The following is a 27,842-nucleotide window of genomic DNA, read 5'->3' on the forward strand; positions in this document are numbered from 1 at the left end:
CTAGAAGGAGAGCAGACAAATAAACATCTGCACACAACAGCACACATGAAGAGTTGCACTTTATTTCAGGGCATGGTCCCCCGCAGTGGCAGGAATTGGTCGTTACAAACATCAGGTCACAAATGGGGTCACCAAGCAGTGCCACGGCGCAGTGATCGTCACCTGTCACCAGAGCGGGCCCAGAGCAGCACCAGGGGCAGGAACTATCCCAAACACAGCTACAACACTGCTCCCTTCTTGGAATTACCTCTGGCACCCTGGGGGATGGTGATGAGGACACCCAGAGCCCCTGCTGGGTGTCTGAGTGCTCCGGAAGAGCTGGTACCTCACATTCCAGGTGTGTGAAGCCAACAAACAGCTGCAGTGGGGGGAAGTACAGCCAAATACCCAAATCTAGCAGGCAGTGAGCACAGCCCCACATTCCCTACACCAGGGGCTGAACCCTCCTGTTGTGCAACACTGTTCACTTTATTTTTATAGTTCAACGTGGGGAAGCATTTCAAGGCTGGTAAGAACCAGGGGCCTTGGTGCTTCCCAGAGCTCCATCCCTGCAAAACCACCATCACCTGCCCCAGTGCCTTCCAGGCAGGGAAGATGCACCCTGGACTAGCCCTGCCTGCTCCTGCTCCGTGTGTACAAGCTACAGTTCAACAGCCAAACCCAGAAAGGGCAGGAAAAACCTGTAGAAAGCAGAAATTGAAACAGCAAGTCTCCTACTGAGTGTCTTGAGCAAAGAGAGTGAAAGGAAGGGGACTAAAGCTAACACTGACTACAGCAACAACCTTTTTTTAACCTGCTGCTGCTCCTGGGTGAAGATCCAAGGAAACAGCCAAAAAAACCAAAAAAGGCAGAGGGAAACCTTGTGTTTGTGTTGTGAGTACCCACCACATTGCTGTCCTGTCCCAGTCAGAAGCACAGCCTGGTCTGTGCCACCACAGCTGGGGCTGAAGCGTGGGGCACATGTGGCCCTGTGCCCAGGATGGAGGGCAGAGCCCCCCAGGCCAGCAGTGTCCCAGAGCAGCTGAGGGGAACCAGGGCTGCCCAGCCAGGGCACAGCCCCTGGTCCTGCTGAGGTAGATATGGCAACGTGCAGGGGCCAGACCTCGGGGTGAGCCCGGGGCTCAGCAGCCTCCTGGGCCCTCCACACTCCCAGGCCAGACCCAGTCATCGCTTCTTTCCAAGCAGGAAAAGCTCTTCCCTCCTCCTCTGGCAGCCCTGGCTTGGTTCTAACAGAGGCAAGGAAAGATGAGTGCCTGACTAAAGCCCCAGCTCGGGGCACAAGCGGGTCTGTGGGGCTGGTCAGTGGGACTGGACCCACACTGGACTGGTCCCACTCTGGTCCCTGTGCTTCAGCCTCCCAAGGGATCCGGCTCCCCTGGGCAGAGGCAGCACCCACAACTCTCCCTAGTGCCAGAGCAGGGCTGGGCGAGCTGGAGGGGCCTGGAGGAGCCCTGGGGATGGGTGAAGTGTGAGAGGAGCAGCAGAGCTCCCAGCACTGCCCACGTTCCCAGCTCCCTGGCTCGGCTCTGGGGGCACACAGAGGCAGCAGGGTGGGTGGGTGCCCAAGCTGATTGCCAAAGCCAGCGAGCTGGTGGCTCCTCAGCTCGTCCCTGCTCCAGGCACTGCACCCACGACAATAAAAGGAACACAGGAAAGGCTACCTCAATGTTTCTGGCCAGGCATGGGACAGCAGAGCAGATTTCTGATGGGAATCCTGCCCAGGAGCACAGCAGCTCCCAGCACACCCTCTCCTGCCAGCAGACAGGAGCCAAACCCCTCCTCAGGCCAAGCCCACCCCACACAGGCTTTGATTCCAACGGGAATGAGCAGATCCATGAGCTACTTCCCAAACCATACCAAATGTAGCAGGGATGCTGGAAGGACAGGGGAGCTTACCCCGAACCTCACCTGCACCACACAGCACCCAACAATCCCAGAGCAACCCTGCCCTGCCCTGCTCCACTCCCCCAGCCCTGGAGCAGCCACTTGCTGGGCCAGCACAGAGAAAGAACCAAAGAAAACAACCCCAAACCCCACGAGGATGCTGGAAAAGTTCTTTTCCATCCAAGGCCTCCACCCCACGGAGCTGGGCTTCAGCCATGAAGCGAACAAAGAAAAGCCAACAGTACAGAAGCAGTAAGGCCTAGCTGAGGAAGGACATCAGTGCTCCCAGAGCATGTGGGAGCCTCTGGCTCCGGACACAAGCTCTCCAAACAGGGAAAAGCCCTCTCTGTGAGGGGCTGGACGGGCTGGGAAGGAGAGGGAGATACAACTGCCTTCCAGAACACAAAACAGTGATAGGGCAGTCAAAACCAACATGGGAACCAAACAAGATTTTCCCTCGACACAAGGGATTTCTACACAATCAAGGGGTGCTGTTCCCACCAGGATGTCCTTGCTGGGAATAGTCAACCAGAAGGACCCGAAACACACCTCAAAGCTCCAAACCAGCCTATTTGTACCACGTGCCAGCCAGGGCTGGGCAGCAGCAGGGGACAGACACCATGGTCCTGCACACTCCTTCATCCCACAGCAGGAAAGAATGAAAGAGCTTTGCAGGAACAATTCACTTCCTTCTCCTCCTTTTTTTTCGTTTGTTGGGCTTTTTTTTTCATTTCATTTTACGATTATTCCATTTTTTTCTTTTTAAATACACAGCATTTCTTCCAGAAGGCAAACCCCTCCAGAACTTCACATCCTTTTTTTTTTTTGTTTGTTTGTTTTCTTTAAGGCGTCACCAGAGTCGACCAGCCGGGATCCAGCTCAGCACAGCTTGGCTCTCACAGAGCTCCTCCTCTCTCCCTTCACAGCCAGGAGGGCTGCACGAGCTCTAAGTGGAGTGCAGGGGGATGACAAATTTGCAGCCAAAGGGGGAGTGGTAGTTGATGCCCACCTCCTGGAAGACCTTCTGGGGAATGCCAATGTCACAGAGGTAGACGCGGCCGGCGCGCTCGCCCAGCGGCAGCGGCAGCCCCAGCGCCAGCGACCACTTGGCATCGATGCCCAGCTCCATCTCGCTGATGGGGGGGTCTATGCTCAGCACGGGGGCACGGTTCTGGTTGGCCCAGTCCACCACTGCTTTGTACCAAGGCTGGTCTCTCAGAAAGGCATTCTCGTGACAATCCAGGCAGTTGATCACTAAGTCAACTGGGGTGTCTGGGAGGTCTGCAAGAAACACGGACACGGCTGAGAATCGGCGGCACCAGCTGCAGGGTTGGGGCTTGGCTTCCACTCTCACAGCACAGCCTGGCCTCACCTGCTGGTACTGCCACCCTTCCCTCACAGAGCCATGCTCAACAGCTCTGGGGACATCCCCAGCCTGGCAGGTACAAAACATCACCCAGTGACAGCTCATGAGCAACCCCAGCACCACTGACTCACAGTGCAGGCAGCCCAGGGGAGCACTGGGGCTCTCTGCCCATCAGGAAGGAACATTTCTATTCCACAAGGTGAAAATAAGGCTGGTTTTTGGAACACACCAGCTGTGCTGCACTGCTGCCTGTCCCATTGAGCTCTGTCATTCTCACTTGCTGCATTCTCCACTCCTGCTGCATTCTCTCACCTGCTCTGCATCCCCCTCACCTGATGGAACACAAAGATCTTCATGCAAAACCATGGAATGGTTTGGTTTGGAAGGGACCTTAGAGTTCATCTCATCCCACCCCCTGCCATGGGCAAGGACCTTCCACCATTCCAGGGTGCTTCAAGCCCCATCCAACCTGGCTTTGGACACTTCCAGGGATCCAGGGACAGCCACAGCTGCTCTGAAAAATCTGTTCCAACCTTTTACAATATTTTCACATAGGCAAGTAGCTCTGTCAGCACAACACAACCCTAACTCCCAGCTTTGTTTCTCCTCAGAAGTTCAAATGAAGCAGCTTGGAAAACGACTGGTGAAGTGCCAGGCAGCAGCCAGCAGTCTCCCAGGAGCTGTTTATTCTAGGGAATACCAAGATGGGAATCCTGACAGCTGCTGCAATCCTGCCAGCAGAGCTGGCTCCTGCTTTGCAGCAGCAGCTGGACACTCATTCCCTCCCAGCTCCAACATGCTGAACAAGGCAGCCCCTCATCCTACCAGCACAGCTCCATACAGCAGCTCTTCCTGATCTCTTCCCACCGGAAACATCTGTGGCAGCACAAGTGCTCCTCTGTCGAGGCTCTGAGTGCCTGCTGTCCCTGCAGCCTCTGGGCAGCCACCCAGGCGTGGCAGTGCCACTAGATGGTGCCAGGGCAGCGGGCAGAAGCCAGCTCTGCTCCCTGGAGGAGCCAGCCCTGCTCTCCCTGGAGGAGCCAGACCTGCTCTTCCTGCAAGAAGCCTGGAGAAGCCAGCCCTGCAGAAGCCAGCCCTGCTCCCCCAGGAGAAGCCAGACCTGGAGAAGCCAGCCCTGCTCCCCCCGCCCCCGGAGAAGCTGGCCCTGCTGCCCCTGGGGAAGCCAGCCCTGCAGAAGCCAGTCCTACTCTCCCAGGAGAAGCCATCCCTGCTCCCCGCCCTGGGGAAGCCAGCCCTGCTTGGCCACTGACCTTTGACACTGGACACCTGCTGGCCCTGTGTCTTGCTGAAGAGGTTGAGCTCGTTGGTGATGGACTCCAGCATCTTGACGAAGTTGGGGAGGAAGAGGATGACATGGACGTCGTGGTTGGAGAGGTGCCGCCCGCAGCTGATGCCCTGCGCCCCCTTCACGTGGGGGCCGCAGAGCAGCGCCACCGTGGGCCGCTGGTGCACGTTCTTGGGGTTCAGTCTGAAACACAGGCAAAAAAAAGGGATTGTCAGCAAACCCCAGAGTCTCTTACCTTCTTCCTGCATGAGAAAAAAAAAAATTAAAAAAAAAAAAACAAACACCCAGTAAGATGTAAATTGCCAGGTGTTCTGCAAATCTGCCACCGCTCTCCAGAGCAGCCCACATCCTTTTGTGGTGCTGACGCTGCTCTGCCTGCAGGTTCAGAGAAGCTCAGACTTGGTTGGGTGCAAAGAACCCTAAAAGTCATCCTTGTGGGCAGGGACACCTTCCACTAGCCCAGGCTGCTCCAAGTTCTGTCCAACCTGGACTCGGACACTCCCAGGGATGGGGCAGCCACAGCTGTGCTGGGGCTCAGCATCCTCACAGGGAAGAATTTCTTTCACATATTTCACCTGAATTTCCCCTCTTTAAGTTCCTGATAAAGAGGCCCTCTCTGGCTTCCTTACAGGCCCCTTCACATACCTGAAGGTTGTTCCAGCCTTCTTTTCCCCCTCCCTTCAGGACTTCCTGCACTCACAGCTGAGAGCATAAGGTTCCAACAACTGTAGAAAGTAAAGTCCCAACAATCTCTACTTCCTAAGCTTCATTAATTACACAATAAAGTTAATTTGGCCAGGAAGGCATCAGGGCTTGCAGCAGGAATTTCAGCTGCCTGTGTGCACTCAGTGCTCTCCATCAAGTGATCAGGTGCTGGTAAAGAGCTCCTGAGTAAGTGATCAGGGCTAATAAAGAGTTCCTGAATAAGTGAGCAGGTCCTGTTAAAGCACTCCTAAATAAGTGAGCAGGTCCTGCTAAAGCACTTCTAAATAAGTGAGCAGGTCCTGTTAAAGAGCTCCTAAATAAGTGATCAGGTGCTGGTAAAGCACTCCCGAATAAGCAGATGGAGACTGAAGGGTTACTATTCTTTTTGAGAGCAAATAATCTGGAGCAGCTATCAACAGCACAAAAACACAGGTGCAGTTCCTGCCCACAGCAACAGCCACAGAAGCAGAGGCAGGGAGGAGAGCTCTTCAGGAGTCAGCAAAAGGCACTGAGTGCACTCCAAAGCTGCTGCAAAGAGCAGGATGTGCTCAGGTGAGCTGCAGATGCTTGAAAAGCTGAGTTAGCCTCACAAAAATCCACACAGCGCTGTTTTCACGGGCTGCCTTCTGCTTTTATTGACACTGTGAAATTGTAATGTGCCAAATCAGCAAAGGGAAGGTTCCTTTCTGTGCAGAAAGGAGCTCATCACACATTCTGCACGGCTCCATCCACCTCAGGCAGCACCTGTGCAAAGCTCAGCTCCCCCAACAACTCCCAGTGAGGGGAAGGAAAACCTCAGCTGTGCTTTGTCTGTGAGTCAAGAGCTGAGAGGGCCCTGTCAGCCCCTTCCCTCCCCCCAGAGGCCCCAGCTGTACCTGTTGGGCCCTCCCAGGAGGCTCAGGGCCATCTGGCTGGCACACACCCCTGTCATCTCCAGCCTCCTCTCCAGGGTCAGCCCGTGCTTCTCGGCCACCGCCAGCAGCTTCTTGTGCAGCTCGTAGGACACGCTGGGGACCACCAGCCCCGAGTCTGGGGGGCAGAAACAGGGGAAGGAGGCACAAATGGGGACAGTGAGACACCTCAAACAGTGAAAAGGTTCATCCTTCACTGTTAACTGTTCACCCACGTTCCTTCCCAAGCCACCAAATTAATGGTTAAATTATTCTCAGCGAAGCAGAAATAGCTAAACACAAGTGTTGGCTTAAAATGACACTTCCACAAAAGTTCTGTGGGAAATTTTAGTAACATGAGCTCTGAGAAGGCCTCTGGGACTTAAACTTTAACATTCCATCTCTTTCTTCATGGTCTCCAGGCCAACAGAGCTTTAACCCACCATAAAGTGCTCCTGAGCACTGTGAAAGTCAGAAGAGCAGCTGTGAAGTACCAAAAAAAGCCTGGATGTTTTATGCTTCCTGACACTGGTCCCCAAAATCCCAAGATCCCAGCAAAACAAGCCATCCCACATTTGCTGGTAGGTATTCCCATGCCAGAAGGGCTGCTCCAGACCCAACAGCTGCATCACAGCACACAGAGGCAGCAGGGAAATGCTCAAAGGATAAACTGTGCAGAAAAACACCTCCCAGGTGATCTGGAGAGCCTGGGCTAGCAAGCTGGGAAATGCTCCAGCATTTGGATCAAGAGAAAAGAAACAAGAGAGGTTTTGTGAAGTGTTGAGAACTGTCCAGCCTGGCCTTGGAGACTTCCAGGGGCTGTCACAGCTTCTCTGGACAACCTGTGCCATCTCCTTATGGGATGTCCACAGAGCAGCTCTCAGCTCCTTCTCTTCCCAGGAATGCCAGCTGAGTGCAGCTCCCACTCTGAGACAGGCACAGGAGGTGCACCATGGAGCAGAAAGGCTGAGGATTGAATCAATGCCTGCTAGAGGAAACAGCAGGTCAAAAAGTGTGAGCTCAGTCCCTCCATCAGCATCTCTCCTCTCAGCTTGCCCAGTGCTCAGCAGCCCTGGCTCACCCTGATGCTCCCCCTGGCCTCTCTGCTCTGGGGGTGACAGTGGCCCCCTGGGTGCTCCTGGTAGCCCAGCAGGGCTGGGGCTGCCTGTGCTGCTGGGGAAGAGCTGTGGGAATGTGACAGGGCTGCTGGAAACACTCTGAGGGGCACGGGCAGCCCTCCTGCATCCACCCCAGGAGCAAACCCAGCCATTCCTCATGGGCTGGGCTCCTCTGCACACAGCAAACAGCACCAGAGCCAGCTCTCACAGCCAAGGGCCAAATGAGCAGTGTGGATTTGAGCTGGGAGGAATTATTAGTGCTGCTGTATTCCCCAGGGTGCCCCAGTGTCCTGGGCTGTGAGATGTGGCTGGGGTGTGAATTCTATCACCACCTGTTACAGCTGGGGCAGTTCTCTTCAGTTCATTGGGCAGTTATCTTTATCTCTTCCACAACCAACCCTCCCTCCAGGAGATCTCTTCTGTTCATGGGCCATTAATTATTAATTATCTTCTGTTCATGGGCCAGTGAGTGTCCCTGCATGGCTGATAAAATTCCATCATCCCACTGGGAGATGCTCTGCCCAGGGGAGGAGCCAAGCATTCCTACCTGGATCCAATCTGAGCTTTGGGACACCCCAGCAGCCTTTGCCCAGTGCATTGCCAGAGGAGCAGCTTTCTGCTGCCCTGCATTCCCACAGGGAGCCCAGGCCCATCTCCAGCAGCCCTGGAGCTGCAGAGGAAAACTCCCCCCTTGTGCAGGATCCCTGCTCCAGCAGAACCACAGCTGGCACTGCAGGAGGGCTGAGCCCCCATGGGATGGGGCTGTGCCACCACCCTGACACACAGGGGACAGGGCCTGCTCTCACTCTGGCAGTGTTGGTTTGTATCGCTGCATTTTTATTTTATTTTATTTTTTCCCTAACGAAGAACTGTTATTCCTATTCCCATACCTTTGCCTGAAAGCCCCTTAATTCCAAAATTATAATAATTTGGAGGGAGAGGGATTACATTCTCTATTTCAAGGGAGGCTGCTGTCTTCCTCAGCAGCAGACACCTCTCTTTTCAAACCAGGACACCCAGTCACCAACCACCCAGGCAAGCCGCAGCAGAAATGGGAGGTTTTGCACATCCTGGGGTGTTGGAACCCTGCATGCTGAGAATTTTAGATTTTCTGTATTGAAAGACACAGATACTCAAGAGAACACCACATTTGACCTGAAGCCATAGAAAAAGCTTCCAAAATTAATTGGTAACAGTAAGATTATAAGTGTGTAGTTTAAATAGAAGTGTGTAATATCACATAGTAAAAAACATTAAGAGTTTAAACTTTTAAAATATATTACTATATTACTTTTACTATATAGTAATACATTTTAAAATGTATTAATATAAAGCTAAGACAGAAGTTTTAAGGTAATGATTACTCCATCTTCATGAGTTTAAGTAGTACTGTATAATTGACAAGTCCACATTACAAGACACAAATAATTAGTTATTAAGTTACAAGTAACAATAATTTAGGTGTCATTTCTTAATTAGATAGTTTTCCCTTAAAACACCTTGTAGAGATAGATTCCGAGCCATTTTCTGACTTGTTAATGAAATGCTGCAGAACTCACAGCTTGTAAGACTGTATTATGGATAAAAATTAATAAACATCTGAGTCCAAACACAACAAAATACCATCTCCACACATTTAATCCCAACCCAACCAAACCAAAACACAAAACCCAAAAAACCCCCAAGAAACCAACCAAAAAAACCCCAAACAAACAAACAAAAAAACCCCAAACAACCCCCCCAAAGACCCCTAAAAATCCCCCAAAAAAACTAAAAGCCCCACCCAAAAATACCTAAAAGCCCCCCCAAAAAGCCCACCACAAACAGAAAAACCATTAAAAACATCCAAAAAAACCTCAAAAAACCCCCAAGAAACAAAAAAAATCCCAAAACCAACAAAAAAACCCAACAGAAAACCCCCCAAAAACAAAACAAAACAAACCACCAAAAACCAACCAAAATCCCCCTCCCCAAAAACCAAAAAAAAGCCCCAAAAATTAAAACAAAAAACTTTCAATAAACAAATAAAACACAATAAAAAAACAACCCCCCCCCAAAAAAAAAATACAGAAAAAAACCCCACAAAACAAAAAATAGTCAACCCTGGGGTTTTCTCCAGAAGTGAACCCAGAGGTGTCCCTGCAGGGGGACAGCAAAAGCAGCAGAGGGGACCCTGCTGAGCCCTCCTGGAGTTCATCCCTGGCCGCAGCAGCCAGGCCTTGCACACAGAGAGGACTCCATGTGTGCCACCCTTGCCCCAGAGGTGTCACCTGGCTGTCAGGCCAGGCCAGCAGGCTGTTATCAGCCATGCCTGAGTGCTGATAAGAGCCTGAGCCCTGCAGGAATAGCCCCAGCAGCCATGGCCTGCCCTGTGCCCGTAGTGGTCACAGTCACCCACCTGCCCCATGCCCACAGTGGTCACCATCTGGGTCACCCACCTACCCCATGCCACATCCTGCCTCAAGCCCACAGTGGTCACCACCTGCCCCATGGGTCACCACCTGTCCTGTGGGTCACTCACCTGCTCCATGCCATACCCTGCCCCGTGCCCACAGTGGTCATGGTCACCCACCTGCCCCAAGCCCACAGCAGTCACCCACCTGTCCCATGGGCCACCATCTGCCTCATGGGTCACCCACCTGCCCAGTGCCACCTCCTGCCCCATGCCCGCAGCAGTGATGGTCACCCACCTGCCCAGTGCCTGCAGCAATCACCACCTGCCCCATGGCTCACCCACCTGCCCTGTGCCATGCCCTGCCCTGTGCCCACAGTGGTCACCACCTGTCCCATGGGTCACCCACTTGCCCTGTGCCAACAGAGGTCACCCACCTGCCCCATGCCCACAGCAGTCACCACCTTCCCCATGGGTCACCATCTGCCCTGTGGGTCACCCACCTACCCCGTGCCACATCCTGCCCCATGCCCACAGCAGTGATGGTCACCCACCTGCCCTGTGCCATGCCCTGCCCCGTGCCCACAGCAGTCACCACCTGCCCCATGGCTCACCCACCTGCCCCATGCCACACAAGCCCTGCTCTGCCACACTGCCAGTCACAGCTCTGCCCCTGCTGTTGTTTTCCAAGCTCCAGGGATGATTTGCAATTAGTGACCCGAAGTTGGGGTCTCTCCTAGCATCACTGCTGACCCCAAAAAAGGGAGATCCCAAACTCTATTTTGAAGCACCCACGAATCCCCTGCTTAAATGCTGTACCAAGCCCCTGAAGCAGAAGGACAAACCAGACAATGTCCACTCTGTATGCACCCAACTCAGCACAGATCTTGTGTCCCCTCCACATCCTTCCCTCAGCCAGCAGCTTCAGGAAACTGCCTTTACCACGGGCTGGCTGCCAGCAGTGGGTTAATGGGAGGCACTGGTGGAGTGGCATTTAGCACGCCAGCCTGTCCTAATTGCTCCCTCTCAGGAGCAGCTGAAATGCCAGGAGAACTTCCCTTCTGTGCCCTCACGCAAGGTCCAACCAGTCAGACTGGCTCATCAAAAGCAGGCCCAGGGAGTTAAATAAACTCTGGCAGAGTAAACCCACTAACAATAACACCACTGCCACAAAACTGAAGCTCTGCCAACTTTAATTATGTTTGGGTTGGACAGGGCATCTTTATTGTTTGCTAATGAAGGCAATAAAATAAATTAGCCCAGGCCTTTTAATATTAAATAAATGTATTTTACAGCTGCCTGGGAAAAAAAAAAACAAAACAAACAAAACAACCCACAAGGCAGATATAGACTGGATGGTTTTGGGACATGCAGAGTGACACTGGGTGGATAAAAACATCCCAAGCCAGCAGAAGAGGGAGTTAACCTTCCAGAAGTTAAAGAATAATGAGTTTTTCCCCAAACAAGCCCTGTAATGCTGCTGGGATGCCCAAATGCTTCCCAAGCTTGCAGTGGCAGGGAAAAAGGAGAGGGTTGTATCCCATCTTTTCCCTTGGCCATTTCAGCAGCTCTCTAGTTCCAGTTCTCTGTTAAAATAACTCCAGGCACTGGCTCAGGCAGAACTGGACTCAGCACCTCCTGCAAGCTCCCCTGACATCATCAGCTCTTCCCTTTGGCAATGAATAATCCCAGGTCCAGGTCCAGAGCCTCACAGTGTGACAGTCTGGAGCTCTTGTCCACACCAGGCACATGAGACATCCCTTGCTGCCTTCTGCTGGTGGTAAAGCTGGAAGCACCTGCCTGCAGTCTCAGCCAAACACATTTACTGCCCCTCAAACAACACAACCTTAAGGGCTGCTTTTGTTAATCATCGTTGTTTTTAATTACAGCAAATCCCACCAGAGTTCTGGCTGACCTTCCAGTGGGATCCTCTCCCAGCATTAGTGCACAATTCCCTCCAGCTGAGCAAAAAAAAAAACTGCCAGAGGGACAAAGGGACTCTGCCCCAGGCCCACTGTTTGCTCCTGAAGCAAAACTGAGGAGACTGAAAGTTTTCCCTCTCCTCAAAGCAGCCCAGAACACTTCACACATTCAACATTCACATCCAGCTTTGGAGGAGCTAAAAGAGGAGAAAAGTCAGTCAAGGACAGGGAAAGGAAAAGCCTTTCCAAAGGAAAAGCCACACTGTGGGCATCACCCTCAGGGCAAACCCAGCCTCTGACCCTGGCACAAAGCTCTGCCTGCTCCTTCACCTCCTCACTGTGAAGGAAAGGCTTGTTTGAAGAACAGACCCTCCTGCAAACTCCTCTGAGCTCCAACACTCCTGCACAATGTTGGCTCTGCTGAAGGGCCTGCTCCCAAAACACAGAGATGTTCAAACACAGGAGTTTTGGTGCCAACACAGAAACAGAGACAGGCCTGAGCCAACCCACATTTAAATTCTCTGGAAGCAGAAAAAGGCATCTCACACCTTATGCAAGGATCAGCCTTTCCAGGGAGGCAGTTTTTGCTAAACAGTTGCATTTCCCAGTAAATAAAGAGACAGATTTACAGCAGCCAGCCCAAACCAATGAAGATGAATGATGTGTTTAGGAGTGTGGAGTCCCAGGGATGGATTCAGCTCAGCCACAATCACCTGCTAAGTTCTATTAGCTCCAAGTTTTCACTTTTGCTTGGAACAGATTCCCACCTTCTTCCTTCCTTGCTCACTTCTAAAACCCAGGGTTGTTTTAGAAGTGTTTTACTTGACAGCCTAGCTCCACAAAACCAGCTCTCAGCAAAGCATCCCAGTGGACTGAAGTGTTTATCCTACACACACCAAGTTCTTTCAGTCAGCAATAAAACCCCAGGCTGGATGTCCTGCAGGTGAATCTTTTGGGGAACTCACAAGACTGACTCCAAACTGACATCAGCAGTTTGGTTTTACCTCTGTACCATCCTCCATGGCATCAAAAAGCAGGCAGGGATCCACAGACAGGGATCCCACAGTGCCAAGAGTTGGATATGAACTCCCTGCCAATCTCCAGCATCAGTTTTTGTGCTGTTGCAGCAGACAGAGAATCACTGTCTCAGTCAGAATCACTGTCTCACTGTCTCTATTAACACAATCATCTCTCAGACTGGCTCAGGGTGAAAAAAAAACAAGAGAAAGAAGTGCTTTGTCATAACTAGGAAGTGCTTTTTGCAAGGAGAGCTTCCCTTAGGAAACCAGAAAATACTCTGCAGGGAGAATCCTGCCACAGACACATCCAAAACCAAAAAGGCTTTTGGAGCTCTTGGCACTCATTTAATCCTACCAGCTGCTCTTTGAGGCACTGAGAGGCAGGCTGCCTACAGCTCAGCATCTTCCTTCCAGCTGCTAAACAAAGGGATTTGGAGTGCAGCAAACAGGATTGGGTTTCCATCCCTGAATTTACTCACTGCTGCTCAGTGCATGGTGGTTTTCCTCCCAGGAATTCTGCTGCTAGAATCCCCTGTCAGCCATCCTGCTCAGATTGGCTGCCAACAGTGGCTTAGCTTTTGTTTCAGACTAGACATCCACAGAGGCCCTGTCTCCTCTCAAACAAGCCAGCTGGAAGATGGATTGACAAGTATGAAATTTGAAAAAACCCACAAGACAGACAGGAAATCACACAGAAAATGAAGAGGTGCTTGTTCACACAGCACAGTGTGGCTACTTCCACAGAGAGATGCTGAAAGCTTAGGGAGATGTAAAAAAGCAAGAGGTTAAATTAAGCAGGGAAAAAAAAGCCATTAATCCTGAACTCTCACTGCTGCATCAGGAAGCCTTAAAATCATGAAAAATCAAAGACAAAGCAGTGGGGGAAAGTCTCACTGCATGTTTGTTTCACTTTTCCTGGAGGATCCTTGCAAACACAACACTGAGCTGCTACAACCCACTGTGTTTTCCTCTCACCCCAGAGCAGAATGGGACACTAGGAAGAGGAATGACAGAAATGGAAAACTAGGACATTGTTATACACCAGAACCATCAAAAAAGGAGCCTTTTCAAAACTGAAAAGCAGCAAATCATTACAAATCCACCAGCTTCCTCCCCTGAAGCATTTCACACCCCAGATGGAATTTCCAGGCAGAGGAAGAATGACAGCCCAAGGAGCTGCTCACACTTCTGCTCAGGCTACCAGAATATCAGTTGGTTTGAGTTCCTGCAAAAAGAGCTGACATCTGATTTCACTCTGATGTGGAAAAGAAACACTCCTGGAACGCCAAATTTCCTTCACTCCCACATTTTACTTAAAATCAAAGGCAAGATACCCCAAGGAGACTAAAGTTACCTGAAATTTAGACTAAATGTCCCATAAATCCTTTTTACATGAACTATATTTAAACCCACAGAGAAATGGAGAACTACAACCCAAAGAGTGCCAGAAGCACAGGAAATCTGAAACCATGAAAGCACAAATCCTGAGCCCATCCCTCTGTCCCTCTCAGAGTCCACATGGGTTCCCCAGGCTACTGAAATCAAAGCAAGGATTCAAACACCTCTTCTTCAATTCCCAACCACCAGCTTTGTTCCCTGCTGGAGCAACACTTACTTTGCTGCCTGTCACAGACATCTTCTATGAAAAATCCTTTCCTTAGGATTTTTCCTCTTGAGAAGCTGAGAAGCTTCAAGAACAAAATATAAACAATGGTTATCTGCTGCTGTGGAATGCAACAGGTGCATCTGTGATTGGTCTCATGTGCTTGTTTCTAATTAATGGCCAATCACAGTGAGCTGGCTCGGACAGAGAGTCTGAGACAGAGCCTTTGTTATCATGCTTTCTTTTTCTATTCTTAGCTAGCCTTCTGATGAAATCCTTTCTTCTATTCTTTTAGTATAGTTTTAATATAATATATATGATAAAATAACAAATCAAGCCTTCTGAAACATAGAGTGAGATCCTTGTCTCTTCCCTCATCCCAAGACCCCTGTGAACACTGTCACAGCTGCCCTCTCTGAGCATTTCTCTCAGAAACACTGCAAAGAAAGGCCATGTGTGTGAACACACAAATCCAACCTTGCTCGGACCCCTCGCAGCAAAAATCCACCACGTGTGGCCCCAAAAGCAGCACTTTGGCTCCTTATCAGGAACATACCCGTGCAGAACTCTTTGTGGGGGTTCTGGGGTACCACAATCCTCCTGTAGACGATGGGCTCTGACTCCAGGATGTTCTCGTCGTGCCGGTAGCGGGCGGGTTTCTCGTTGGGGGTCCCTCGGGAGCGGGTGCCGCTCCTCCTCTCGTAAGTCTCGATCTCTTCAAACACAGCTGCCTTGTCAAAAAGGGCCAGGTTGCCCTCAAAATCGAAATCAGTGTCTGGGATTTCATCAATGTCATCCCCAAAGCATTCATCATCCTTGCTCTTCATCTGCCCGTTCTTCAGGCCGCTCTTCTTTGGGGTCACCTGGTTGGGGTGGCGGCTGCTGGATGACCCTAAGCCAAAAGAAAAGCAAGGTGGGAGTGGGTCCTGAAAGGGAAAAAGGCATTTTGGGGCAGAGGGGAGCTCCTGCTTATAGTCCCCTCACTCAAGGGATGCTCACCATGGAGCTGGCATTACCCAGGCTCAGCTAAGCCAGCAGGAAATAGAACATCAAATAACAAACAGAACACCAAGAGAAAATAGAGCAGCAGCAAAGAGACTTTCAGGGACTTCCCTCCAGCAGCCAGGTTAGAAAAACAGGCTTGCCCACAGCAGCAAAAGAGGTGTTTCTCCAGGTTTTATTTAATCCCATGCCACATCAGTGGGAAGGTAATCAGCTGTGACCTAGGAGTTTTCCCATGTTCAGACAAGTGTGTGACCCAAGCCCTTCTCTGGAACTCCTCTAAATTTCAGAAACTACTGTAGGTGTTTCCATCCCTATTAGTGATTTTTAAGGGATAACATCAAACCCTGAATAGAAAGGATCTCTTTTTGCTCAACCTTGATATAATTTCTGTGAAATGAAACACAGTCCATTGCCTTATTCCTGTTTCACTCTCCTCCTTACCCATGACCTTGTGTTTTGGAATACACTTCTTTCCAACCACAAGTCATTGGGAAAGCCCAAATTCTCTGGAGTGAGACTGATGAAAGTCTCCTCCTAAGGGCTGGAGATGAAGAACTGATGTAAATATACAATGATGAGCTCAACATATCCTTTACTTGCTCATTTCTTCCTTTGTCCTCCAGGTCCAGACAATATTATTTTGTTTATCCTTGCCAGTGTCACATTTGCAATTACTAGAAAATATTTCAGGCCAATTCCTGCAGTTCCAGGAATCACCTACAGTGTCCAACAGATGGAGTAAGTTATCAAGCCAGAGCTCTTGCTCTACTAAACCATTTCCTGTTGTTCAAGATAATCCCATTTGTGAGGGATTTATACAAATGACTTGGAGAGAATCAATTTGATACCACAGAAACAAAGAATTTTGAGCCATCCAAGGAGATTTCCAAACATCCCAAAAGATTTGCAGCAGGCACAAACTCCACCAGCACCCTTCCCATCCCCTTCAAGTCCAGTTTCAGCATGTCTAACTCCAGTCATGCTGAAATGTGATTAGCTGAGGATATGTACCTGGTTTATTTCCAGTCAGAGAGGCATTGCCTCAGCAAGGAGTTATTTCAGATAGTGTGGGGCTTGGTTTTTCTCAAGAACTGGTTAATAACTAACCTGAAAGCTTTCCCAGTCACCACAGCAAGATCCTAAATCTGTCAGGCCTTGCAGAATAACCATTCCACATTAAGGAAAAAAACCAAACAACCTTCTCAAACGATAATGCACCTTCTGTCTTGGAGGGACAGACAGCAGAATTCCAGCACTGTGGTGACAAAACAGGATTTAGGGGAGAGGAAAGGCTTGCCAGGAAGAATTTGAGAAGGCACACTGCAACCACTCATGTGCAGGTTGCACATTTGGTTTTGAAAGTTTTTGGTACCAATTTCCACTCTGCGCCAGATAAAGAGTTCCCAAACCAAAGGTGACACAAAGCTGGACAGGATTTGGTTTGGAACTGAACTGCCACAGCTGCTGCTCTGAAGGAGGAAGATGAGGAATGCAAACACAAGAGGCCCAAGCTCTCCCAACACTCAGGAACTGCAGCTCAAGCAGAAGCCAAGGGACTCTCAGGTGGACAAGCTGGAGCCTGCACTGCCACAAAGGCAAAGCCAGCCTGCTCCTTGTGTCAGTGGCAAGAGTTTGGCCAGCTCAGGCTGCTCCTGTCACACTCCCCTGCAGCAAACAGCTCCACACTCCCCTCAGCTGCCCTAAAACTCAGAGTGGCTGTCCAGTGGGACAGGAGCAGCTGATGTGAGCATGGAATGCTGATGGAATAAAGCTGGAGAACAATGGCTGCAAAGCTCCCTGCAGCCACAAAGAATGGGAATCAGGAGCCCACCTCATCAAAATGTGGTGGGCAGCTCCCTGAGCCATCCTGAGCTCTGCAATGCTGCTGACCCACCCAGCTCTGCCCTGGCTGCCCCACAGCCCCCTAACAAGGCACACAGAACGTGGCACAGGCCTGCAAGGAGCTGGGAGCAAAGTTAGGAGCTGTTCCTCTTCAAGCATCACCTTCTAGGCAGGAAAAAATGACAGCTGGTTCTGCTCAGGGAAAAGAAAAGAGGCAGAAAAAGGGCAAGGGGGGAAAGCAACATCAGGCTGAAGCAAGGTAGATCTCCTATTCCAGCTGCTTCTGGATCACAGCTTCCAGTGCTCTGCCCTGCATGAGGAGAGCCCCACTCCAAGCTGGCACACACAAAAGCACCTCCCTCACAAGATAAACAATCCTTCCCGGGCTTTTTTTGTTTCTGAGGAATAACAAGCCTTTCATGTACAGCACACAAGCAAACAAAGTTTCCAGCAAGCTGGCTGCCTTCCTGAGAGATCCCTGTGGGAGGCTTTGCTGCCAGCCCTGGCACCACGAGCCCAGTGCCAGCACGGCAGCAGAGCCATTGTTGGGAAACCTGAGCTGGTGTTTGGTGTTTATTGATTCCTGTCACACCAGGGCTCCAAAGGGCAATTGTGGCCCTCACTTGGCACGCTAGAGGCCAACAAGAGGTCAACTTTCAGCTGTAGGACACAAGCTCTGGATGACATCTCAGCCCATTCTTCCCTACAAAGCCAGGCCCAATTCCATTCCCCTCCCCAAACTCCCACATCACTCACCCTACTCTCCAAATGCACATTTTACAGGGTAAGACATCCCTTCTGTACCTCCTATATTCCAAAATGGACCCAAGCCAACACCTAGGACCTCACTCAACCTGCCTCAAAGTCTGTTGTGCTCATGTAAACCCAACATGAGTTGTTTGTGGGGTGAAGCTCTGCTCTCCCCAAATCTACCAGACATCCTGGAAGGGGTAAAAAATAGCCCAGTTGGTGGTGGGGGAGAAAAACTTCCAGAGGTCTAGGAATTTCTCCCTAAAACCACAGCCTTACACCTGTTTCACTGGCCTGGCCCACCTTGGTTTGTTTATTTTGCAAGAAAATTAAGTAATGGAATTACTCTGGATGCATACCAAGGCTTCAACAATTAAGTCATGGAAATATGCTGGATGTACACTGAAATTACAGCAACTGGATTATGAGGATCTGGAAAGGAAGACAGCTCAGGAGGCTTTGAGGAAAAAAGTGAACAAAGCCAGTTTTGGCCCAATTTTGAAGATTTTATCAAGAGAAATAAAAATAAGGGATGTGTGACTTTGGGATGCTCTGATTTTACATCACCTTCATTAATTTATATTTTTAACAACACAGCCAAAACCCATTTGTAATTATGTATGGGGTGATGTTGTAAAAGGTTATGGGTATAAAAGACTTAAATAGAAAAGCCTGGGGAGATTTAAAAAGCAAGAGGTTAAATTAAGCAGGAAAAAAAAAAGCCATTAATCCTGAACTCTCACTGCTGCCTCAGGAAGTCTTAAAATCATAAAAGACAAAACAGTGGGGGAAATTCTCACTGCATGTGTCTTTCACTTCTCCTGGAGGATCCCTGCAAACACAACACGGAGCTGCTACAACCCACTGTGTTTTCCTCCCACTCGAGGATCACATTGCAGTTTGTAGCAGCTCCTTTTAGAGGAAAGACTGGAAGCTGGGAATCTTCAAATAGAAAAGATAGCAAAATGAGGAAATCCTTGGAACTGGCATTAGACATTTTCTACATAAACAGAATCACTAAGATAGAAGATCACTGAGTCCAAGCCATGCCCTAACACCACGTCAACTAGACCACAGCACTGAATGCCACATCCAATCTTGTTTTAAACACATCCAGGATAGTGACTCCACCACCTCCCCAGGCAGACAAATCCAGTACTTTATCCCTCTTTCAGTAAAAAACCTTTTCTTAACATCCAACCTAAATTTAAGATTGTGTCCTCTCATTCTGTAAGGAACAAGAGACTAACCCTGTCCTGGACTGCCAAACAAATTGTATCCTATCTGTCATCTGTATGGCAGCTCTCTTCTGTTCAGTGGGCAGTTTTCCTTATCTCTTCTACAACCACTCCTCCCTCAGGAGGGTACACCTGCTGATAAGGGGCTATTGAATGTCACTGCATGGCTGATAAGAGCTACAGCATCCCATTGGGAGATGTGAGCCCAGAGGGAGGAGCCAAGCATTCCTACCTGGATATAATCCTGAGATTCCGGAACACCAGCACAGCTTCTCCATGGATTCCTCTGGATTTCCCAGAGGAACAGCAGCTGCCTCTTCCACTGCATCTTCAGAGGAAGAGACTGCACCTTTCTACAGGATCCCTGCTCCAGCAGAACCAGCCCTGACCCTCCAGGAGGGCTGCAGCCATAATTCCAATGGGACTGCTGCCAACACCCTGACCCACAGGGTGTCAGGCTGTGTTCTGACTCTGTCAGTGTTGTTTTAGTGTACTGCATTGTTTATTTTATCTTTTTTTTTTCTTCCCTAAGAACTGTTATTGCTGCTCCGATATTTTTGCCTGAGAGCCCCTTAATTTACAATTTATAACAATATGGACGGGTGGGGAGGGTTTACATTTTCCATTTCAGGCGAGGCTCCTGCCTTCCTTAGCAGACACCTGGCTTTCCAAACCAGGACAACCCTCACCTGACTACAGCCACCTTTTAGGTGGGGTCAGAAATAGACTGTATTTCAAAATAACCCACAGGTGGGCCAGGACAGTTCCCAGCAAAGGGAAGATGGTGGACAGGAGAGCCCCACACTCACAGGAGTTGTGTCTCCTCCTGAAGCCTTTGGACTGGCTCAGCGTTTCCATGTGCCGATCCATGTAGCTCTTGGAGCACTGCTGCTGTGGGGAGATGACAATGTCCTGGCTCTTCATGTCTGTCCTCCTGGGGATATTCTGTGGGGCACTGCTGGACATGGGCTTCTTCAGCACCTTGCCAGTGCCATTCTGGCTGGGCCCCACCTGGCAGCCCACCCCTGGCATGGCCACGTCCATGTGCTGTGAGTCCCCGCATTGCCTGCTGTCCCCTGGTCCTGGGATCTCCAGGATCTTCAGCTCAGTGATGTCACCTGCCCTAAAAACAGCACCAGAAAAGCAGGAATTTAGCAAACAGCCTGGCAGGAAAAAACCTCCTGAGGAAAAACATCCTTGTCCAATGGGATTGTTCTGATGCCATCATCAATAGGAACAAGGGAATAAAAGGATTTTAATGCTCAAACATACACAGACATCAAAATGTTCAACTGAAAAGGCAAATCTTCAAAATAACCGCTTCAGTATGCCTGCACTGCACCTGGATTTTGTTTGAAAGGCTCTGCAGCTGAAACAGGAATCAGTCAAGCAAAAAATGGAAGCAACTGGCCCAGAGCTTAGCAGAAATCTGCATTAATTTAACAGTTCCCAGCTAATTAATTGCTCTCAGCCTTGAGGCTACTATTACTTTTAATCCATTTCTGCAGAAAGCTACTCTCAGATCAGAGGAGTTCATGCTCAGACAAGGAGGATACTTCCCATTTCCAAAGAAAAAAAAGCTAAAGAAAACTAATCTAGCACTGGTCAGAAGCCAAATTAAAACAAAGGAGTGATTATAAAGCCCTCCATTTGCATTGACTGCAAGAAATAAGTCAGGAATGAGACTCTTCCAGCTTTAACTCAGCATTTGTCCAAGTGGGATGTGAAAGCAGAGAGACTTCCACACATGCCCTGCCTTCCCCCAGTGCCTCTCTTCAAAATCCAAGGGGAAAAAGAAATTCAGAGTATTGACTTTGAGGAGTCAGTGTTATTGAAAAAGGAGTGACTCAGAGCCTTAAGTACAGCATTGCAGGGAACAGGAAAATGGGCACTGAGCAGGGACTCCTGGGTATATTTTTAAGCACAGTGTTAGCAGGAACTGTGGGAAAGAACTGCTGAGGGCAAAGCTTTGAAAAAGCACCTCAGCCCCCTCTGCTACAACAGAATAGAAATAAAAAAATAAAAATATAAATGTATAAAATATATCTTAATAAAAATGACAAATGAAAACTATATATAATATATATTTATTAAATATATATGTGTTATATATTTATATATTATATATAGATAATTTTAAATTATGTTATGTATAATATAGAAAAAATTATAAATAAAAATTATATCTATTTTTATATAGAATATATATTTATATATATTATAGATTGATATCATAAATATTATTATAATATAATTAATATTATATTATATATACTTATTTTTAAATTACATTATATATAATATATAAATGAAAATTACAAACAAAAATATATTAAAATAAACTTATTATTTAATTTTTATAAATAATATAAATAAAATTCTTTTTAATAAAACATAATAAATATAAAGAAATAAAATAGAAATATATAAGTATATACTTAGAAATGTATATATTTATTATATTTATATATATAAAATATAAACATATATTTGTCTACACACATGGTCTGTCCCTCACATAATCTCCTAGCCCAGTCCAAGTGTAGGATGTGAGGCAGGAATGAATCTCCTGCTCACAAACTCACACAAACACCAGAGGCACTGAGCAGCAGCAGGGAAATTTAGGGTGAAGAGGCCACTGGGGGGAAAAAAACCCATCCCAGATGGGAGAAATGGATGTGGAGAGAGTTTGTAAGGTTTGATAGAAGGTTTATATAGCATGGAGTTAAACAGAAATTTTAAGGTAAGAAATGTTGATTTACAAATATTATAGAGTAAGATAGATACCATTAAGACTTACAAAGAGTAATTTTAAATTATTAATTTTATAAATAAAATTAAATATTTTAGAAAAACAATTATAAAAAATACAGTATAATATACTATAGTATAATATAGTAAAATAGATTATAAAAATATTCTATATTATATATTTATTAACATATTAGAAAATGTTTTAGAAAAATAGAATTATAAAAATTATAGTAAAATATATACTATTATAATATAGTAAAATATAATATAAAATATATTATAGTAAAATATAGTATAAAAACATTTATATTATAAATATATAAATACATTTACATTTAGATAGAATAAAAATTACTATATTATAGTAAAATAGATTATAAAAATATATTAGATTAAAACTTACAAAGAGTAATTTAAAATTATTAGCTTTAAAACATCTAGAACATAGTAGAACAAAAAATTAATAAACCCAAAACCACTTCTAGTGTTTTACAGCTGTAGAGGTTTTGGTTCAGTCTGAGATGTCACCAGTTTGGGATTTCCCAACTAATGCCCTAAGGAGTGTGCTGGGTTCAGTGCTGGCCAATCCCAGTGCTGTACTCACTCCTTGCTGGAAGACAGCATTAGAAGGAAGCTAAGGCAGCCTCAAAACCTTCCAAGGTAAAAGAAAACGGTTAATTTTTTGTGCTGGTGAATGCTTTGCATCACTTCTCTAAATATCTCTCATGCAAAACTATGACAATTAAGAAATAGTTCAAAATCTCATTGTAATAGCTTAAATTATAACATTTATATCATCTCACCTTTCTCATAAAACTAAAAAAATTTAATACAGCTCTCAGTTACCCCATCTCTAAATCAAAATAAAAAGTATAATCAAACAGCCAGGCTGTCTTAGGTTGGAAATTGGGGTGTGTATTCTATTCCTATCTGTGGTGCAGTTCTCTTCTGTTCATGGGCCATTAATTATTAATTATCTTCTGATTATCTTCTGTTCATGGGCCAGTGAGTGTCCCTGCATGGCTGATAAAATTCCATCATCCCATGGGGAGATGCTCTGCCCAGGGGAGGAGCCGAGCATTCCTACCTGGATCCAATCTGAGGTTTGGGACACCCCAGCAGCCTTTGCCCAGTGCATTCCCAGTGGAGCAGCTTCTGCTGCCCTGCATTCCCAGAGGAGCAGTGGGAAATGTGCACCTCAGGGACCCTCTTAGGGCCAAACGGGCACCCAGCTCTGTCACCATGCCTTAGGTTGGAAATGGGGCTGTGCACTCTATTTCCATCTGTTACAGCTGGGGCAGTTCTCCTCTGTTCATTGGGCAGTTTCCTTTAGCTCTTCACAAACAACCGTCCCTCCAGGAGATCTCTTCTGTTCATGGGCCATTAATTATTGATTATCTTCTGTTCATGGGCCAGTGCCATCATCCTACTGGGAGGAGCCAAGCATTCCTACCTGGATCCAATCTGAGCTTTGGGACACCCCAGCAGCCTTTGCCCAGTGCATTCCCAGAGGAGCAGCTTCTGCTGCCCTGCATTGCCAGAGGGAGCCCAGGCCCATCTCCAGCAGCCCTGGAGCTGCAGAGGAAAACTCCCCCCTTGTGCAGGATCCCTGCTCCAGCAGAACCACAGCTGGCACTGCAGGAGGGCTGAGCCCCCATGGGATGGGGCTGTGCCACCACCCTGACACACAGGGGATGTCAGCTCCTGCCCTCACTCTGGCAGTTTGTGTCGGAACCCAGGACATTGCTCTGGCTGCCTTGGAGGACTTGAGACCCTGGCAGGGGGCTCAGAGACCTTGGCACAGAGTCAAAACCACCTGTGCCTTTGATTTTAGCCCATGGAAACATTTACCAACTTTGTGTGAAGATCTTCAAGCCACAAGAGTTTGAGTAGAATGATAGTGAATTTATCACCGGGTGAAAAAGTAGAATTTTGGGGTTTTTAGAATGGGGGTTCAAGAGGCAATATGGAGGAATCTGGGCGTGCCCTGTTCTTCTTCTTGGCCACCATCTTCTGCTGTCATGGTGGCACCTTTGGATTGGTTTAGAGACAGACTGTCTAACATAGGTGAAAGGTATTGGAAAATTATTGTAAATAAAGTACAGGTAGTTTTTAGTATAAAAAGATAACACCAGTGTGCCACAACCTGACCTGCTGGACAGATCTCAGCAGGTCAGACAGACAATGTACTGGGTAAGAGCAAATAAACAACCTTGAGAAGGAGAGCCAAGGAATCCTGTCTTCTTCAGTCATAGGGCTGGGAAAAAGAGACTTTCTAACACCTCAGGGTCATCTCGACACCAGACACTTTGTCAGGTTTGTATTACTGCATTTTAATTTTTTTTTCTTCCCTAATAAAGAACTGTCATTCCTACACCCATATCTTTGCCTGAGAGCCCCTAATTTCAAAATGATATCAATTCAGAGGGAGAGGGTTTACATTTTCCATTCCAGGGGAGGTTCCTGCTGCCTTCCTTAGCACACTTTGCACACCAAGACCCAGGCACTGGGGGCAAGGCAGGCACTCACCTGAAGGTGACCTCTGGCACGAGGCATTTGACGCCGTTGTGGAAGGGCCGTGTGAGGGAGATGGTCTGGCTGATCTGATCCACAGCAGACACCCTGCCCTGGTACACTCCCAGGCTCTCCCCACAGTTAATGGACACGATGCTGCCCAGCCAGTCCGTGGCCATGGCTGTGGCACAGAGCTGCTGCAAAGAGATGCACAAATCCACAGCTTGAATCAGCATCCACAGCCCTAGAGCCCTCCCCAGCTCTGCTGGTTCCTCTCTCCTTGGTGGGGAGGAAATGACAGCCCAACCATTCCAGGCAGAGTCTAAATCCCTGGATGATAAAAAATAATTTACAATAAAATAGAAACAGATATTTTTGCCTTCCCCATGGTATGACAGATCTTTGTTTGACCACCTCAATGCAAAATCCAAAATAAATATTCAGTGTTTTGTCCTGCCTGTGGATATTCTCCTGCTGCCTCTTCCCCAAGATGGAAATGAAACTCCAGATAATTTTAGTAAGCAGGTGATAAAAGAAATATGTTCACAGAAGTCCTTGAAGGCCTTCAAATAAAGATCTGCAGATCTTTGTTTGACTGAGTGAATTTAAAATCCAAAAGAAATATTCAGAGTTTCATCCTGTCTGTGGATATATTCCTGTTGCTTTTTCCCCAAGCTGGAAATGAAACTCCAGATAATTTTAGTAAGGAGGTGATATAAAAAAGATGTTCACAAAAGCCCCTGAAGGCCTACAAATAAAGATCTGCTCTTATATCACCTTCTAACTGAAATTATCTCGAGTTTCATTTCCAGGCTGGGGAAAAGGCAAGACTCCCTGTGATTTCAAACTGGGAATTTATCTTTACTTCCCTCACTGAAGTTCTGGCAGATGGACATTGGCCAGAACAGCTCCTGTGAATATTCAGGACTGATCTCTGCATGTGCAAATGAAAAGCAAAATCTTTCAGGGAACAGAGATACAGGGCAGGAGGGGAACCCCAACTAACAGAGAAACACAAAAGGGGGGAAAAATCCCCAAAAAGTGAAATGCAGGACAAAAGCAGCAAAGGCAGCCTCACATCACTGCCATAATTAGATAAATGAATTAAAAAATGGTTGCTCTCCTTGCCAGCACTCGAGTTCTGTCAGAAGCAGGGAGGAAACACTCCAATTTGTTTAGACAGATGTTTCCAACACTGCTGGAAGCAGCTAAAAAGCTCCTTTGATCCCAGATTTCCCAGTGACAGGCTCACAAGCATCATGGAGAACAAGAGACATGACAAGCTCCTAAATGTATCGATTTGCCTTTCATGCTGCAATCAAAGAGGGAGAATGTTTGATATTTACTGTGAGCAGCACAAAGAAACACGGGAGACAGCCCAGGGAGATCAATTTCCATGTAAAAATCACATTGCTGGAAGAGACAGCTGGGTTCTCTGCACAGAAAAAGATGCAAGGAAATAAAAAAACTGGATGAGGGGGAAAAAAATCAAAATCTCACTTCCCCCAGGTTTCACAGGCTGAAAACAGGGGATGCGTCAAAGGGAAGAAAACATTAAATTTAGTCACAAAGCCATAAATTCCTCAGGAGCAGGCTCCTCTCCTTCCTGTGGCTGTGTGTTGATATTAAGCCATGATGAGAATGCCTGCATTCCAAGGAGATGGCTGATAAAAAGCACTCTCAAAACACAGATAGCACATCCCTGGGTATCCACAGGAAAGCTAAAGCTTCATTCCTTTTCCTGTTTTCTTTTTAATCTCCCTTAGGAAATATGGGAAGGAGCTCAGCACACATCATCACCTTACAGGGATCCTTTGGAAAAACAAGAGCCTCCTTTTAGCAAAAAAACACCCAACAATAAATCTATGTTTGAGTGCAAATATAAATTAAACTATTCTGGGGTTGGACTGGGGGGGTGGCTGTGTCCCTGTAGGAATATAGAGGGGATCCCATAGGAAAACACAGGGATCCCAAATATTGCAAACAAGTGGACCAACCACATGTAAATTCAACCAGACCCATAGGTAAATACAGGGGGCCCCCAAGGTAAAAAGGGGAACCCCCAAGGTGAAAAGGGGGATTCCCCATGGATAAACTCAGGGAACCCCCAAAATTAACACAGGGATATCCCAGGGACAAACACAGGGAACCCCAAAAAAAACCACAGACTCCTCCCATGGATAAACACAGGGACCCTCATGGATAAACAGGGAACCCCCAAAGGATAAACACAGGGAACCCCCCAAAAATAAACACGGGGATACCTCATGGATAAACACAGACCCATCCTATGGATGAACACAGGAAACCCCCCAAAAATAAACACAGAACACTCCCATGGATAAACACAGGACCCTCCCCCATGGATAAACACAGGGATGCCCACCAAAAATAAACAGAGAATCCCCCAGAAATAAACACAGGGGCCCCCCAAAAATAAACACAGACTCCTCCCATGGATAAACAGGGAACCCCCCATGGATAAACACAGGGAACCCCCAAAAATAAATACAGGGAATCCCTCATGGATAAACACAGACCCCTCCCATGGATAAACACGAGGACACGAGGAACCCCCCAATGGATAAACATAGGGAACCCCCAGAAATAAACACAGGGATACCCCATGGATAAACACAGGGACCCCCCAGGGATAAACACAGGGAGCCTCCATAAATAAACACAGGGAACGCCCGTAAAATAAACACAGGAAACCCCATGGATAAACACAGACCCCTCCCATGGATAAACACAGGGAACCCCCCCAAAAAGTAAACCCAGGGCCCCCTAAACCACAAGACCCTTCCCCATAAGCAAACACAGCCCCCCACACAGATAAACACAGGGCCCCCCATAGGTAAACACAGGGAGCCTCATATACAAACAGGGTCCCCCCATAGGTAAACACGCCCCCCCCATAGGTAAACACAGCAACCCTCAGGCAAGCACGGGACTCAAACACAGCTTAACCCCTTGTTAACCACAGCCGCCCCACAGGCCTCCCGCCCCGTGCCTGCCCCGGCACCACCTCCCCACCACGGCCCGCTCAGGCCGGGCAGGGCCTGGCGCCGCCACCGCGCCTCACGGCAGTCGCGCGGAGCCCCAACCCGCCGGGAAGGCACCACGGCAGCCCAGCCCGCTCCCTCCGAACGGCCGGGCCGTACCCGCCGTGCCCCCGGTGCCCCTCACCCGCCGCCGCTGCTCCCGCCTCACCGCGGCCCCTCCGCTTCACAGACGCTCGGCGTGACGCAACTTCCGCTCACGCCCCCCGCGCGGCGCTCTGGCCGCCGGCAGGGCCATAGAGACGGCGTGGGAGCCGCGCTGTGCGCATGCGCACTGCCCGCCTCTGCAGCCCTCCGGCAGCTGTCACACCTGTGTCACACACCTGTCTGTCACATCTGTCCCTCCATCCCTGCATCCCCTCCCTCCCTTCCATCCCCTCCATCACACCATCCTTTCCATCATGTCCATCCCTCCATCCTCTCCCTCTCCATCACACCTCTGTCACTTTTTCATCCCTTCCATTACCTCCAT

At 48.3% G+C, this 27,842-nt stretch overlaps 1 protein-coding gene across 4 annotated transcripts; it reads right to left on the reverse strand.

Annotated features, from left to right (window-relative positions):
* Positions 1 to 42: 42 nt before the first annotated feature.
* EDC3 (enhancer of mRNA decapping 3) lies at positions 43 to 27,545 on the reverse strand. Of its 4 annotated transcripts, none has more exons than XM_066558478.1 (7): positions 27,498 to 27,545; positions 24,324 to 24,505; positions 19,850 to 20,163; positions 14,762 to 15,097; positions 6,137 to 6,290; positions 4,522 to 4,739; positions 43 to 3,165 (listed from the first exon to the last, which is right to left on the reverse strand). In XM_066558478.1, exons 2-7 carry the CDS (start codon positions 24,485 to 24,487, stop codon positions 2,831 to 2,833), a joined length of 1,521 nt encoding a protein of 506 aa, XP_066414575.1. In that variant the 5' UTR covers positions 24,488 to 24,505; positions 27,498 to 27,545; the 3' UTR covers positions 43 to 2,830. The 4 variants fall into 4 exon arrangements, with proteins under 4 accessions (XP_066414575.1, XP_066414577.1, XP_066414578.1 ...); XM_066558480.1 differs by having other exon boundaries at positions 24,324 to 24,502; positions 27,522 to 27,535; XM_066558481.1 differs by having other exon boundaries at positions 27,522 to 27,534.
* Between the last annotated feature and the right edge of the window lie 297 nt (positions 27,546 to 27,842).

This window comes from Molothrus aeneus, chromosome 13, assembly GCF_037042795.1.
Source record: "Molothrus aeneus isolate 106 chromosome 13, BPBGC_Maene_1.0, whole genome shotgun sequence".
Lineage (NCBI taxonomy): Eukaryota > Metazoa > Chordata > Aves > Passeriformes > Icteridae > Molothrus > Molothrus aeneus.